The sequence below is a fragment of the Dromaius novaehollandiae genome, chromosome 1, assembly GCF_036370855.1.
Source record: "Dromaius novaehollandiae isolate bDroNov1 chromosome 1, bDroNov1.hap1, whole genome shotgun sequence".
NCBI classification, from domain to species: Eukaryota; Metazoa; Chordata; class Aves; order Casuariiformes; family Dromaiidae; genus Dromaius; species Dromaius novaehollandiae.
In genome coordinates this window covers 153775713-153791369 of record NC_088098.1, presented here as the reverse complement: position 1 = coordinate 153791369, position 15657 = coordinate 153775713, and the positions used below count along the sequence as shown (strand labels likewise).

Genomic DNA, 15657 nt, shown 5'->3' with positions numbered 1-15657 from the left:
GAAATCCTAGTATAATTCATCTGCCTTGTATGGGCATTGTTCCACGTCTTCAACCATCCCTGCTGCTCTTCCAGTGCCCTTTTGGGGCAGAGCTAAGGAGAACCAGACCCGAAGACAGGTCTCATGGCACAGTTGTAACTCACCATTCACTTAGGAGGTGATATAATAGCATTTTCTGTTTTGTTCTTGATTACTTTCCAAATAATTTCTAACCTTCTGTAATGTTTTTGACCACATGATGAACCTGGAAAGAGCTGTGCTGTTAAAGAGCTTATGGCTAATCTAATTTATGTTAATTCTGCATTTAAATCGCTACTACAGAAACATAAGTTTTCCATGACGTAACTTGATCTCTAACATTTAAGGACACAAGACAGTAAATAAACATGAATATCATTATCAGGACAATAACCTGTTTTGATTGCTTCAACCAGCTTGTCATTTTTCTCTCCCTCAAGCAGTCTGTGGTAGTATCCAGGGTTTTGTTCCATGTTGGCTTGAGCCCCACTCACAATCATCCAGACTAATGCACGGTGTTCATTGGGGATGCCTTTCCTGATATATCTCTTCACTGCAAAACAACAAGTTTTTCTTTTGAGAATACATTGCAAGCTGTATTTTTCTTTTGGAAAAGAGCAACACAAAGTTGGTAAGTCATAGGAAAACTACTGAATACAGATTATTGTGCTTTCCCTCCCCTGTACTACAGCTCAGGATAAGCATTTCTGTCTCAGCTACATGGTACATCTTAGACTTCTAAGTCCTTGCTACCCAGAACCTTCACACCAATTTCCAGACCCAGGCTTTCCTCCCTCCTCTATTTCCACATTAGGATTTTGATTCCCTCTCTCTTCTTCCCAGTGCCTTTCTGAATGGAGATAACAACAAAAAGTTTCTCATTGGTCTTTGTCCTTTTTCATTCAGGCAAGATTTGATTATTTTTTCTTTCTCTACATTTCTAATGGCCTCTTAACATGATACCACTTTCTGTTTGGTTAGGCACTAGGATAAATGGCTATGTGACAAATCTCCAGGATTTCAGTTCAGCACCTAACCACTGAAATTACAGTAGAAACAGAAATATGAAACACCTTTTTAGCCCTTCAGCACTTGTGGCTTTTGTCTAAATGAGCTTCCTGAAGAACTGAGGATATGACAGAGCAGCAGATGATTTTTCCTAGAATAACTGGGGAAGTCTTTTCAAATCTAAAGTAGCTCTTCTTATCTCATGCATCTTACTCATCAGCAAGTTTTTTTTTTTTTTTTTTTTTATTAGCAGATGCTTCAGTGTAAATTACTAGGATGCAAGACTGCAGGAAGAAGCATCAGGCTAATGACCGCCCAAGCAACTTCGTCCTGGGAAAGGAATGAAAGATATTCATACGGACCTACTGCTGCTCACTGGTGTATAATGCTAAATTAGTGTTACCCTTTCGGACTCAAAAGACAGCAAAAAGCTTGGAGATCCTCCAGGTAGAAGAAACTGACAAAGGAATCAGGCATTTCTTACTAAATACTGTATTAATTAACATATCAACACCTCTTCTCTGAATTCAACAGGATTCGAGTATGAGTGGGGGACTTTTTGCTACACAAAAAAATCATTACCTAATCTAGTTTTATCCAGTCAAAAGGTCTGTAACTCAAGGTAAGTAATGCCTAAATTAAAGGTAGTTGGCCTTAAAAACAGCAGAGTGAAACAAGGGTTTACAACAACTCAGCCAGCCATCTTCCAGGTTCATCCCACCTCATTTTAGCTGCCTGCACCTTAAGTACCAAAACTATCTTCTCCAGGCAACAGGGAGATCCATGAACCTCTAAAGTGCATTTCGCCCACCTCTCATTTCACTCACTTTGTCTCTCAGACAAAGTAAATGCTCCTACCCTTTACAGTTGCAATAAACACCTGGCCTTCAGCGTAGTACTCCCATGAGGATTTATGCTTTGGGTAACAGTCTCTATTCTTCCAACTGCAAAGTAACCTTAACTACACCCTACTTTTAGACAGACTGGAAATAGTTTACCAGTGTGCATGGGCTTCAACAGCCCCCACTTCATCTTTTTAAAACATTGTGAATTCTAATGCTCAAGAAATCCTATAGACAGACCTGGCAAATGCGCGAACGCATCTGAGGAGCCCCTCCTGTGTACGTCAAGAGGAAGAGTTGTTTGGATGAGCCTGTGAATGCCCCTAGAAACGTACTTATTGGATGAATTATAGCATTATCAAACATATAATTCTGATGTTCTATTTTTTGGGAACAACTATCAACTCTGAAAGCATGGCCAGCATCCACAATACACATTAAATTCAGGAAAGCAGGAACAGGCCTTTGACACTGGCCCAAGGGGGAGCAGCCTGGCAGCACTCACTCCTCCTCAGTGCCACTGTTCTCACAACATTGCATGGCCCAAGACTTGCATTGCCTCAGGCAACCACCCAGCCCCAGCTCCCCAAGCTCCTCCACTCCCTGAGGGATGAAAACCCACCAGATGTTTGAACCAGACTTTAGTGTCTTTAGAGGGTGCTTTTCTTCCTCACATCATTATCACACCTGCCAAAATCTGCACACAAACTTACAAAAGCAGCAATGTAGTTTAAAAAAAAAAATCAGGAAACTTGCAATTAAAATATATATATATATGTTTTCTTTTCCTATAACTCCAACACCACATTACCCTCAAGAAAGAAAAATACCCACAGCAATATTCCACAAAACAGACTATTCTCCCACTGTAATACTTGAGAAGCTTTCACAGATGAAGCTGGATCATGCATGTGACACCAGTCATGCATCTTTACTCCAACTGTAAACCAAGGGCTTAATCTCAAAAGTAGCACCATTTCACTGAATACCACCAAGTGCTGAATATCTGCACTCAGAATCACTCCGAGGACTGCCATGAAGCACATAATACAGAGTCTAAGCTCAGAACATATGTAATAAAAGATATCTTTATTTGAAATTTCTGCCTCTCTTCATTAACAAAACATGAACCATCATTAGTGTTTTTTTTAAGCAAACATAAGTAATTTTAATAATTCAATTACATCTGACATTACAAGACAGTTTCTACAGGTTTGTTAAAATACTGTATTTTTCTTCCTTGTTATATGATAGGGAAGTAGTCTAGAAGTGCTGACAAACACCCAAAGTAAACTGAAGGGAAAAATAGAGAGAAAATAGCATTTTTCCAGTATTGGGCATTACATATAGTAACAAAGGATTTAAAAATAAGTAAATCGCTTTAAAGCTGCCTGTCTTTCTTTAATGGTAAAATTTGCGAATTCTTGAGGTTTCTGCCTCAAGATGAAGATGTATTTACCATTTTTTCCTACAAACACTGTTTCATTTTTCACCATAGGCATACTAAATCATGCAGTAATGCACCGTTTAAAAACAAAAATTATCTTACACCCTAGAGAAATGAATTCTACAGCTGAACTGAAAACAGCATAACCACAAGAAATTGCAAGTTTTATTTTACGAACATACCACAGAAGAAACAAAGCAGATCTGTGCAGTAAACGTTCAAGTTACGGTCAAACACAAAATTGCAAACAGGGTGTACTGATTTTCTAAGATGTTCCTTCCCCCCCCCCCCCATTCCTGTGCTGAAACAGAAGTGCTCTAGTTATAATCATTTTCTAGTGCCATTACTTTTACTTTTTGCCTTTCACTGTATTTTATCAGCCTCAAAGACAAGAAAGTACTTTTTGCTGCTGGTCTGTTCTGATTAAACCCACTTGCTGCCACGTTCTCTCACACAGCACACTTTTGGTCAGAATTAAGCTCCTCTGGGGGATTATAGCAGAGAGTTTGCTGCCCACCTGTAAACAGGCCAGAGCAGACAGCTCTCTCGTGGTCCCACAAAGAAAGCAGCTTAATGGATCAAAGCAAAAATTAGAGGACCTCAGTGGTGGAGGAGAGAGAGAGGAGGCAAATGACCAAACACTGACTGGAAATTCGCACATGTGAAGGAGCCAGTGAAGATAACAGGGGCAGAGAGGGGAAAATAAATACCACAAAACGACAAAAATAAAGTCTGGAGAGGGAGTGAAAGGACCCGTCAACCAAAATTCCTGTGACCGCCCTCCCGGAAGGCTGTGATCCAGAACAACAGGATATGCTGCTTAATTACTGTTGTTAAAGAGTAGCCTCATTATTTTTCTTTGGAGTAGAACAAAATTATATACACATGTACCACGCTGAACACAAGGCAAAACACAGCAGCACGTGAACATGCCACATTTCCAGACTGGAAAATTAGCATAAGTCATCACTCCTTCCTGTTCTTCCTGACGGGAGTTATGAGGTCCGCCATGCATACAGACAGAGGGGCACGCAGCTACCACGTGCGCGATGCCTCTGCTCTGTCGTCACAGCAGGACACATCTGGAAAGGGCCCCTACAGGTCTCAAAATATGGCGTGGGCTGCAGATATAGCTAGGGTGCCTGTGGGGAGGGAGCAGCAAATCAAATATCCTTCTCGGTTCTAGCTTATGGAAGTTATCAGAAAGAGCAGTGTAGGCTCCTGAGCAAAGCTTCAGAGCGAGGAAGTCAAGTCCTGGAAGAGGGGAGTTCAGTCGATAACCCAGAATACTTTCCATTCTCAGACTTCCCACGAGGAAATCACCACAGGATCACCTTTCACAGGATAAAACATGCTCAAGCAATTAGGCCACCAACTTCAGCCTTCATACTGATATCATAGGGCAAGTGTTTAAATCAATAATTGTACAGATTAAGCTGTTGCTTTGCTCCTTTGGGGTATCAATCGATGATACAATGTGGGGGGCTTATTGTAACAACTTTAATTTTACATTCAGACTATAGTTCCACAGCTCTATTGTATCCCAGTCATTCTCCTTCTAATTACACGGTATATATGCAATATCTACATGAAAATGCATGGTCTACAAATCTCAGTATCTTTAGCAAAACTTAATAATGTGAAAGATGATGCAGCTACAATCATGATTTGTTGCCTGTGTCTACCCTCTGGATCTACTGTATCCTATGTTGCCCAAACAGAAGCAGACTTCTTGGGAAAAAAAAAAGATACAGCCTGTTTGGGAAGATTAACACAGTAGTAATGATTATTGCCATTACATGGCTATTAGGCAGCATGATCCTCCATCAACAGTGAAGTCTAGTGGATAACTTGAGAGATTTAACTGCAATTTCAGCTCTGAAATAAGACCAAGGGCACTTGCACTGCTTGTATCGCAGTAGCGTTCTGTATCTAATGCTGGAACCGGCTATGCAAAAGAACTGTGACCAAATCAGAAATTGCTAAGGGTTGCAATTGTCACAGTTTGTACGTTTTAACAAAATGAGATGAATTAAAACCCGAGATTATTTTTTCACAACTAGAACATTAAGTTCCACAGACTCTCAAGCCCTCACTAACTTAAAATACTACATGGTTAGCACTGCAACAAAACTTAACGCCCAGAACAAAAGCTTCTTTGCATTTGGAAGAAAAAGAAGAGAGTAAAAGTAGCTACTTTCCAGTTAGTGGTGTAGACCTAGCAGCTATAGCCCAAACCTACATTTTCTGGTGCTCTTCAGCCTCAAAACCAACTTTATACTAAATACACTGTTCCACTTAAAATGTCCAATTATTTATCAATCCATTCTTAGTGCCAAGAAAACTAACACCCAGAACCAGCACCAAAGTCTACACCTTAAGTACAACTCTTAATATTCAGCTATATTACAGAAAGAGTCTGATGAGCTTTTGCTTATTTTTATTCACTTTTCCTTTAACAGCCTAACAGAGAACTCTGCCCAGCTCTAAAAGGCTCCCAAGAGAAAGCAAACTGGATACATCATTAAGAGCAGAGAGTAAAATTTAGATGTTTATACAGAAAAACAACCAACCCAGAGAAAGAGTGGGGGGAAAAAGGGGGAAACTTTCAGTCTCACAAGATTCCTTGTCACCTTCTAACTCTCTCCATTTATTCCTCCCTGTCTCTTTTACAAGCTAAAATATTACTAGAATTTTTACTGCTGTTTGAACTGGGCATTAACAGTCCCATCAGCATATTCTCCAGTGTTGCACTAGCTCCTGCATTAATTTTTACTTTCTTCAGTTTGTAAGACACTTCACGTTAGTTCTTCATACACATATTTTTAGCTGTGAAATGAAGCGTACTTTACAAAAGAAGTATTAGAAGTCAGTAACAGATCTGTTAGTAGAGCCCTAACGTCCTGATCTCTGGGGTCCCAGACAGTGCCTCATTATATGCCTTTTAAAAAAAGCAGTGTAGAACAAAATACAGCAAACAGCCACAGACTGGCACCTTGAAAGTATAATCTATCACTTTTCTGGATGTAATAAGATAATTACTATGTATGCCAAACAGGATTACTTCTTTGTAAGCATTAAATCAAATCAATGATCCCCAAAACCACAGCATATTTGTTTTATGTTATTACTGTTTACACTACTGTTTTTCATTTAAAGAGCAAAAGACAAGTAATATTTAACATTCACAAAGGCAAACCAATTTAAATATGATTTATATTGGTTGCAACATAATGCATTATTACCTATAAACACAGAACTCACCTTTTAAACTTTTCTGTATTCCATTAGTCCCCTTTAAGAGCTTGGACCATTTTATTGCTCTTCTAGTGAGCACCGCTAGGTATCTGGAAAAGAATGCTTCATAGGACGCATAGTCAAAGTCTTCTGGCCTTTCAAACCCATATGGATCAACCCTACAGTAATTAATAAATAAATAAATAAATAAATAAAAACCTTATACTACGGTTTCTACATACTCACAGTTGAAAAAAATACTGAAGCATCCTTTAAATAGCTTCCAGTTGCTAGTTCTAAAAGCAGTTCAAAACTCCCTCCTCCCAACAAAAATGCACTTTACACAAACTGTTGCTGTCCAAATAGCATACCAAAACTGTTTAAGTAAATGAATGAACATGCATAATTCAGTCAGTTTTACCAATTTCACAGCTCTTAGACTATGGACTGTACTCACTTTTCCACACACTTCGGCATTAAAAAAAAAAAAGAACTAGTAATGAGTTACAAAGATTACTTTTAAAAGCTGTTCTTTTTGAAATTAGTTTCTTGAAAGTATACAGAGCTGGGGGGTGGGGTGGGGTGGACCAAACCCTTGTGTTTACCTGCTTTCTGCATATGTACTATTGAAAATATATATATAATTTTTTTAACAATTTCTCTTTTTTACATCACATTGCCTTGGACAACAAGGAACCAAAGGGAGTTTCTGAACTGCAAGTCTGATTGCACTTGAGCTCGGCAAGTCACTCGGCAAGCCAGATTCACTGCAACTTCTCAGGACACTTCATACCTGCCGGCTCTGCCGTGCACATGGGGCATCTACGAGCTTGGCAGAAATTAAGCAGGCAGAGGGGTCTGTGCATTCAGAAGGGTCTGCAGGACATCAAGGCTTAACTTTGAAACACACTGGCCATTTCATCCACGGAGGCGGCATTTGCCCATGGAGCGGCCTTGGCACGGCCTGGGGTAAACCCTGGCTCCCAGGACCATCGCTGGTGGTGAAGCATGAATCAGAAGAGGAACATTTTAATATCCAGACCTTCAAGTGAAGCTACGTAACCAGCGGTGGGAAGAGTCACCTTTGTCTCTCTATGCTACCCAAATATGATACGCAAACACAAAAATACCGAAACCGTTCACAGAGGTGTCTTTGAGGACGGGCAACACGAGAATGACCTGAGAAATCATAAATACGAGACACGTTTTCATTGAAGTGTTAACGCTGTGACCGGTCAGGCAGTAAACAGATTAATTTTACGCTCAGCTCCACTCCTGAGATAAACGGGGGGAAGGAAAGAGGCAAAAAAAAAAAAAAAAAAAAAAAAAAAAGTAACGGAGAAAAACACTATTTCAAACGCCTATCCAAAAAAAAAGAAAAAAGAAAAAAAAAGGAAAGAGACCCCTGCGAGGAGCGGAGTTTGACCGCTCCTGCTCCAGGCTCCTTTGCTCCCTCCCTCGATCGCAGTAACAGTTTCGCGGACCCACAGGAAAGTTAGGAAACCCGCGTTTCTAACCGCGCACCCCCGCCGGCGCCGAGCGGAGCGGCGGAAACGCGGGGCCGCACGGAACCCGGCCAACGGCCGCGCCCGGGGAGCCGCGGCCGCCTCCGACCGGCGCCGGGCGCGGGCAGGTGGCGGCGGGCGCCGGGCAGAGCCGCCCGCAGCCCTACCTGTACGCCCAGTCCCGCGTGTCCCGCCCGTCCTCTCGCCTCGCCATCGGCCGGCCGTGCTCGGCCTCCCTGCGACGGAAAGCGCCCGGCGCCGCTGCCGCGGGTCGGCGGCGGCGAGGCGGCAGCGCGGGGGAGCCGCCGGCGGGCTCCGCTCCGGCCCAGCAGCGCCGCCCCCGCGGCGCCGGGCCCCACGCGGAGCCCCGCAGACGTTCAACGCTCCGGCCGCGCTCCTCCGCCCCACGAACGGGCGGCGGCGGCGGCCCGGGCCCGCCTCCCGTGCCAGGGGCCGGGCAGAGCAGCCTCGCGGACGGCGGCGCGGCCTCTCGCCCCTCCCTGCCCCGCACCGGCCCCCGCCGCGGTGCCGCCCAACCTGCGCCTCCTGCCCGCGCCCGCAGGGCGCCAGTGCGGGGCCCTCCGTCATTTCGGGGCCGCGGCCCGCCCCGCCCCGCCGCGTCGCGCCCCGGGCCTTGGGGGTCCGGTTTCCCCCTTGCCGAGGGGAGGTGGGTGGCCGAGCCGCGGTGTTGCACTGGTGTTAAGAGCAGCAGGCCTGCGGTGCGGCCTCAGGCCTCCATGGGTGAGGCCACGGCCAGCCCGGGCCTGGCTCCCGGCTCTGCCGCAGGGGCCCGAGGTAGCGAGGGGGCAGCTGGCACGGAAGGAAAAATAATCGTGCTGGAGCTGGACAACAAGTGGTAGCAGTGTCTGGATGTGTAATTTTATGGCGCTGGGAGTGCTATGCAAGTCCTTCCTCTTTACCTGATGTGTGTGTGCTTTCTGGAGTCACGGGGTCACTTGTTACCTTTTCTTCGGGTTCCTGGTGGCCAGCACTGGCTGTTCGCTCACTGCACAGTCCTGAAGCAGCGCGAAAATTTGCTGGCACAGGATCCAGCTGAGCATGCCGAGTGGCTCGGGAGCCACGCAAATACAGAGGTGCCTCTGCGGAAACAGGCCTCACGGTACGGAGACACTGCCCTGGCTCTCGTTGCGGCTAATCATGTGGGACAACAACACGAGAACCCAGGCGTTTCGAATCTCTATGTACATAATTTTAAATATTTTTGACTTGCTTGATTTCTAAAAGAAAAAAAAACATGGCTAGTGCACTGAAGTATCAAATCTCAGGCATCTATTTCTGGACCCTAAAACGAAGATATCCAAATTAGTCCCCATTCCTTATAGATTATGCATGTGCTTCACTTTATGCGTGGATAGTACTTCTACTGAAATTGATGTTAACAAGTCTTTCTTCAAAATGAGGATTTAGTTCTGGAGTAGATAGCTAATTAAAAGTCCTCCCATCTTGTCAATATACTTAATCCCATATGACTACAACAAGGAAGTGTTGATCTGACGCTATTTTAGATAGGAGTATTTTGCATTTCTATTATATCTTGAAAATTTTAGTACAAGGGAACTGTTTCACTGAAGTACATTAAGTGAGAATGACTTCAAGTGGTATCATTCAAGCTGAAGGAATTTCCCCGTAACTAAGAAGAAGAGGCAGCTACATTAGTTTTTGAGGTTTGGTTGGTTTGGATTTTTTTCCCCCAAATCGCCAAACTCCAATACACATTTCCATTTTCATTTAATATAATTTCCCCTAAGTAATTTATTGGAGGTGAAGTCAATGCTCTATTATATTGGGATGTTATTGTTAACTTTAGGTTCTGTTGACTTAGCTTCCACCATAAACTAACAATCTACAGGGCAGGTTGTCAAAGACATGTGGAATCTGAACCTGCCTCTAACATTAGCATACTGTTCTTAATCTTCTGAGCGCAGAACAAAACCCCAGACTTACAGATTCTGCACTACCTGACTGCTAGAAACAATTCATAACACACTGTGTAACAGAAGGGAGAGAGTGAAATAATATCCTTGTCCTTTTTCAATCAAGTTCTGACTTTGCACCAGGCAAACGCTTGGAAAATTACAACTACTGACAGAAACATTATCTAGTTCAGCCAGCAAGTAATAGTTGCTGAAGACAACAGATGGGATTTCACAAGGGAGATCAACAGTTGTTCCTTCCCAGCACACTCCTCAAGATAGCTACCTCCTGTAAATGGGATCAAAGACAATCTCCCACACAGAAATGTGGATATAGTTCAGCTCCAATAGCAAGAAAAAAAAAGGAGATCTGTATTCCTTTTAAATGCCACAGGGATGTGCAAATTCTGATTGTTCAGCAAAACATACTGCTTTTTGTAAAGCTCGGGGAAATTATGTACTTAAGCAGGTGTGTAACTGTGCTCGCAAGAGGGTGGTCCCACTGAAATTACTGTGAAGAGTTGTGAGCATGCTCGAGTCCTGGCATGGCTGGAGCTTGCTTACAGAGCAATCAAGGAAGAGCGGGTGTCTTTGCCAAGTCTGTGCTCTGGTGTCCTGCCAGCGCTGTCTTGCCTGAGCGTAGGCAGAGGTGCGCCCTGCAAACAGCTCTGCCCCCAGGACTTGGGCAAGGCTGCACGGAAAATCCTCAGCGGAGCGGAGAACTGGAGGGTGAGATGCTGCCCCGCGGAAGAGAACTGGGAAGCCTCTGCTGGGCAGAATACCACCTACTCCCCCAAATCCTAAAGCCACAGACACAGTTGGTAACTAGGCTGTGCTTCATCTGACAAGGTCAAGCTCTATTGTGCATTTTCCTTTTAAAATTGTTCCATTAAATATTTCCTACAAGCTACAGATTATTTCTGTGGTTAATTAGAGGTACATCTGCAGTGCCTCAACTATAGCCTTGTGTGTATCATGGTGTGTTTTTTACTGTCAGCAATGTTTTATACAGTTTCTGTTGTTTTAATACAAGTATAATAACTTTCTTAATTCACTCAGATGTATGCCTGTTTCACAGAAAGGCTCCTGTTAAGAAACTTCACTTAACTCCTATTAAGGAACTACTTAGAATGTTAATCAATTAATAGAACTAATTACTACATTTCAGTGCTGATTTTTATAACAATGATTTCATCTCCATATAAATAATATGAATAGTATAAACAGTATAAGTCAGTCTCATAAATCAGTCTAGTGGATGGCAATAGATACCACCGTGGCTGTCCTTCATAGGGTATCGATACTGCTCTCTTCTGGGCAGATTATATCATCTCATTTTTTAATGTGTTAAGATTAAAAGCACTGAAAGAAAATGACTGCATAAAGCCTCAAATCTGAGAAATTCATGCTCTTGGTTTGTGACCTACAGAAAATGGCACTATTCGCTTTTTATCCTTTGCTGTTAAAGGAGTTGCTGACAGTGTCAATGACTAAGTGCAGGAGGGCGGAGTATCATGACTTAACAGTCTTCCGAACTATCACTTGGCACAGAGGAAAGGTACTGTTTTCCTTTTGTATCCATCTTTCTAAATCCTATCCCTGAAGCTTTTGCATTATAGTGAACATGTTTGGTAGAAATTCCCATCCTGCTGCTGCCAAATTAAGTACTTAAAATAGTGACTTCCCTTTAAGGGCAGGCATTTAGATCTGTTCACTGCAAAGGCAGATAAACACAGTAGGCAAGTGTTTCACAGGCTGAGGTACTCAAACCGTGGCTTGTGTTATACCTTGTATTTTAGTGAGGAATGCTTTGTGGGCCTGCTTCTCATGTACTGCCCCTTGCCCCGCTGTTATTTTTAGGCCGGAACTGGGAGGGATCGTCAGCAGAAAGCCTTCAGCAACATTTGTGCTTGGAGAGAATTTCTTTGGCTGCTTCTGGAAGCCATAAGGCTTGTTTGTCCTATGGAGAATGAAAGAAATAACATTTTTATTTTGTGTATTAAAGTAGTTTTGGTTTACTTGCCCAGTAAAGTGTTGGTTTACTTTTCACTGGCTGTAGGGAGGTCAAAATAAAGAAATCATTAGGGGCAAGCAATGTGGAACAGGACCAAGAAAAGAGATAACGCGTCTGTGGATACAATGCCTACAACCTTTAAGACAGCACTAGTGGGTCTGTTTATTGAGAAACACCTCTAAGCCTTTTCCAGCAAGACTAACAGATCTACTTTTTTAAATCCAGATGAAAGTTAAGAAACCCAGCCAGCCACAGAGCACTAAAAGCCCCTGTTTAGAAAATGTGCATGCAGCAGCACTGGCGAAGAGACTGTGTGAAACATCTGAAGCGGTAGCTTAGGTTTGCCTATGCTTTGAGAAAAATGATATGCTTCAGGCAGGGTTCAGGCCTGCTGTGGATGTTTCCATGCTAGCCCTGTATGGTTGCATTAAATATGTGTTACGTGTCTATTCGGAAGGAGCTGTTTTGAATTGTTCTCATCAACTGCTCATGAGAGGGATCCTGGAGAAAGATTCCTTGCAGGTGCCAGTTACCGCTGGGGCATTTTTAACAGTGGTTGGGATCAGGAAAGTTGCTACTATATTTCCCAGTCTATAAAACAAAACCAAAGGTTTCCTTCTGAAAACAGGAGAAGGTGGTGAGACCTGTTGAACTGGGGATACTCAAGGTAGGGTCTCTGTGTTGGTGGTGGGATTGGTGAGTGCGTGATCCCATCTGGGGTGAACCACTCTCACAGAGGTACGAGGAGCATCTTGTGTCTTGGAAGCAGTGCTGAGGGGAGATCATAAGTCCACCCTGAGATATCGCATGCAGCACAGCAGGGAAACCACCCATGATGAAGCTTTATATTAAAAGATGAGTGTTTCCTGTATGGCAAGTGGTCATCAGGTCCTCCCTGAGTAATAAAACATAGTTTGAAGATGTTTTATAGCTATCGCACCAAATTAGATGAGTCTTGAGAACATCTAAAGAGTCACTACAGAAATCACTTTAGGTTCATTGTGAGACACTGTGAATTCAGTTAATAAAATAGAACATTTTTTTAGACAGTGACAAGGTAAATAGGCAAAATTATCTCTTGGCTAAGGAGAATAACACAAATCTCAGATAATACTTTTCCACAATATTTAAGTATCTGAAAAAAAGGAACTTGGAATAAAAATAGGTTTTTGAAACAACATTTTAAATTGCCAGTACTCAGAGGATACATTGCTATTACAAGTCTGGTCTTTTAATGCTGGCTTCTGTAAGAACAAAGCTGGCAGAGCATGTTAGAGTAATCCAGTCAGCATGTAACAAAGAGGAGAATAGCTCTTGGCAAAACCTCCAGAAAACGTTACTAACTTTTCACCAGGAGGAAATACAACAACAACAACAAAAGTAATTCTTGCTTGTAACTGGATGTTCTAGTGTCCTAAATAAGCCATGAAACTCCCACAGTATATGAGGTCTCCCTAGCTTGTGTGGTTTGTTACACAGCCTTTCATCTTTGTGTCTGTATTTAGTAAACCACCCAATACCACTGTACCGTGCTCTGTCGGAGCTCTACTCTGCATTGATTTGGCTTAAGCCACTTTCCCATGTTCAGAAAAAATTCTAGTATTCCATAGTTGGGGCAAACTATTTAGATACTACGCAGATTTGGCAGTACAAAAGTATCCAGTAAAAAGTAAAGATACATTCTTTTTTGTTTAAATCACTGGCTGTCTGTATCCTAACCTAGCCACAGTGTGCTCCAGCACTAAGCAACTCACCCAGCTAAAACGGATAAAGAACACTACCATCACATTCAAATGCCTTTGGGTCCCGTTATAACCAACAACCCACCAAGTTTAGTCAACCTTCAGTCTACATTTTGTTTGAGGCTCTGCATGTGTAATGCAATGCTGAACTTGCTTTATTTTTTTGTCCCAGAAAATTGTGTCATGCTTTCATAACTGATGATAGTCTGTGGGCCTGATAAAACCTGTTCATGTGAATTGTTCCAGCAGCTATCGCTGAACTTTAGAACAGACTGTATAGCAAGGACAGAAACATATTAAAAAAAATTATTTCCTCTATTCCCTGAAGGCTTCACAGCTTCACATCAATGAAGGTTACTAGCTGGTAAGACAAGTTACAAACCCCCATGTAGTCTTGCAAATGCCCGTATTTTGATTAATCTCAGTGTGACGAGTCGCCCCAGGAGTCAAAGCATACTGATATCAGCAAGTATAAAAAGGAGCTATGAAGCCTGCTGCACACCAGCACAGCTGCCTGCAGAATCAACATTAGCCATGGAAATCTCTGCAGAAAAGGTTTTGCACTCAGCTGCCATCCTCCAGCTGTGTCAGAAAAAGAGGCTCAAGGCTGTAAGTGACAATGCTGGGAGCAGCAGTGAAAGAGATGTGATGTGGTAGTGCCCTCAGTGTGAAAAACGCTGCAAAATGATGTGTCAAAAGCGATATGGAAACTACACTCAAATGTTAGTGGGAAGTCTTTCTAAGCCAGTACAAGAATGTCCTTGTCCCTGTGAAGGTTAATAACTATCGCAGACCAGTATCGCTACGGTGTGGAACTGAGCAAGCCAAAGAAGTTCACAGTGGCAAGGGATCTGTTTAAGGGCAGGCTGCAACTTCATAAGCATGTTTGTTGTTTCAACTGACAAAGTATTTTATAAAAGTTCTTTTGTTTGCTTGTTTTTCCTTAGCTAAATTGATTGATCATGAGCGGTGTGCTGAAAGCACCATTCATGCTGGCGACATTTGCTTTCCTGGCTGCCTGAGTACAATGCTTACAATTGAAGTGTGAGATTTCTCAGGAGGAGATGACAAGCAGATCAGATCGGAGAGTATTAACTTCCTCTTACTTCTCCCATCCCTTTCCTCTTTCTGGTCCCTAGTGAATTTGTAAAGGTGTCATGCCTAGCAAATCTGGCAACTCCAACATCTACTGCTTAGAGATAAGGTTTACTCTGAATGATCTCTAGCTGTATAACATGATTTTAAGTTCAGTCCTGGCTGTGAAAAGTGAAATGGCAAACCTTCTCCTGGCCCTAATTGCCTCTGCGTTTGGACTCCTGCAAGGACTCTCATTACAATGGTTTCAAGGGATATCCTATTCCATAAATAGATGTCATCGCAGGTATTTAAATACAATCACTGCAGGCAAATACATAACCTTAGCAGTGAAGAATGTTGTCTGTATCACTTAATTGGCTCTATGGGAGTGTTGTAAAGGTTTTCTCTAAAAATAAAATATTGAGTGAAAAAAATCCTTAAAGTAATGGTGTAAAAAGAAAAAGATGAAAAACTCCCCATTCCAGTAGGGCCATCCATTCTTTATGTGGAATAAAGCAGGACTTTCCAGGGACACAGATAACCTAAGTTTCTGTAAATAAATACTGTTTCATAATGCATATGTGCAAGGGCACTGAGTATAGGTCAGATCAGCAAATTCCATTTCTGTCTGTTCCCGACTTTGGCGTGCTAAACCCTGCAATGTTAACACGCTCCAGAGGAGATTGTTCTTCACGGTACCTCTCTGCGTGTTTATTCCCTATGCATTTTTTCAACTTACCGACCGAAGGAAAAATACGAAGTTGTGGTTGCTGGGATTGACAGCAAGAGAGGCTCTTGTGTCCCGTCGCACATGAAGTGGCTCTGTAAAGCCG

At 42.7% G+C, this 15657-nt stretch overlaps 1 protein-coding gene across 3 annotated transcripts in view; it reads right to left on the bottom strand.

Annotated features, from left to right (window-relative positions):
• Positions 1–8561, bottom strand: part of GRTP1 (growth hormone regulated TBC protein 1) — a 35572-nt gene extending 27011 nt beyond the window's left edge. The window contains exons 1-3 of one of the 3 annotated variants that reach the window (XM_064503779.1): positions 8225–8561; positions 6580–6731; positions 413–571 (exon numbers count right to left, since the gene is read on the bottom strand). In XM_064503779.1, the coding sequence (XP_064359849.1) occupies positions 413–571; positions 6580–6731; positions 8225–8271 (358 nt within the window). In that variant the 5' untranslated portion in view covers positions 8272–8561. Of the gene's footprint in view, positions 1–412; positions 572–6579; positions 6732–7345; positions 7530–8224 lie in introns of those variants that run through there. The other 2 variants (XM_026096935.2, XM_064503784.1) reach the window with 2 other exon arrangements.
• Positions 8562–15657: the final 7096 nt, after the last annotated feature.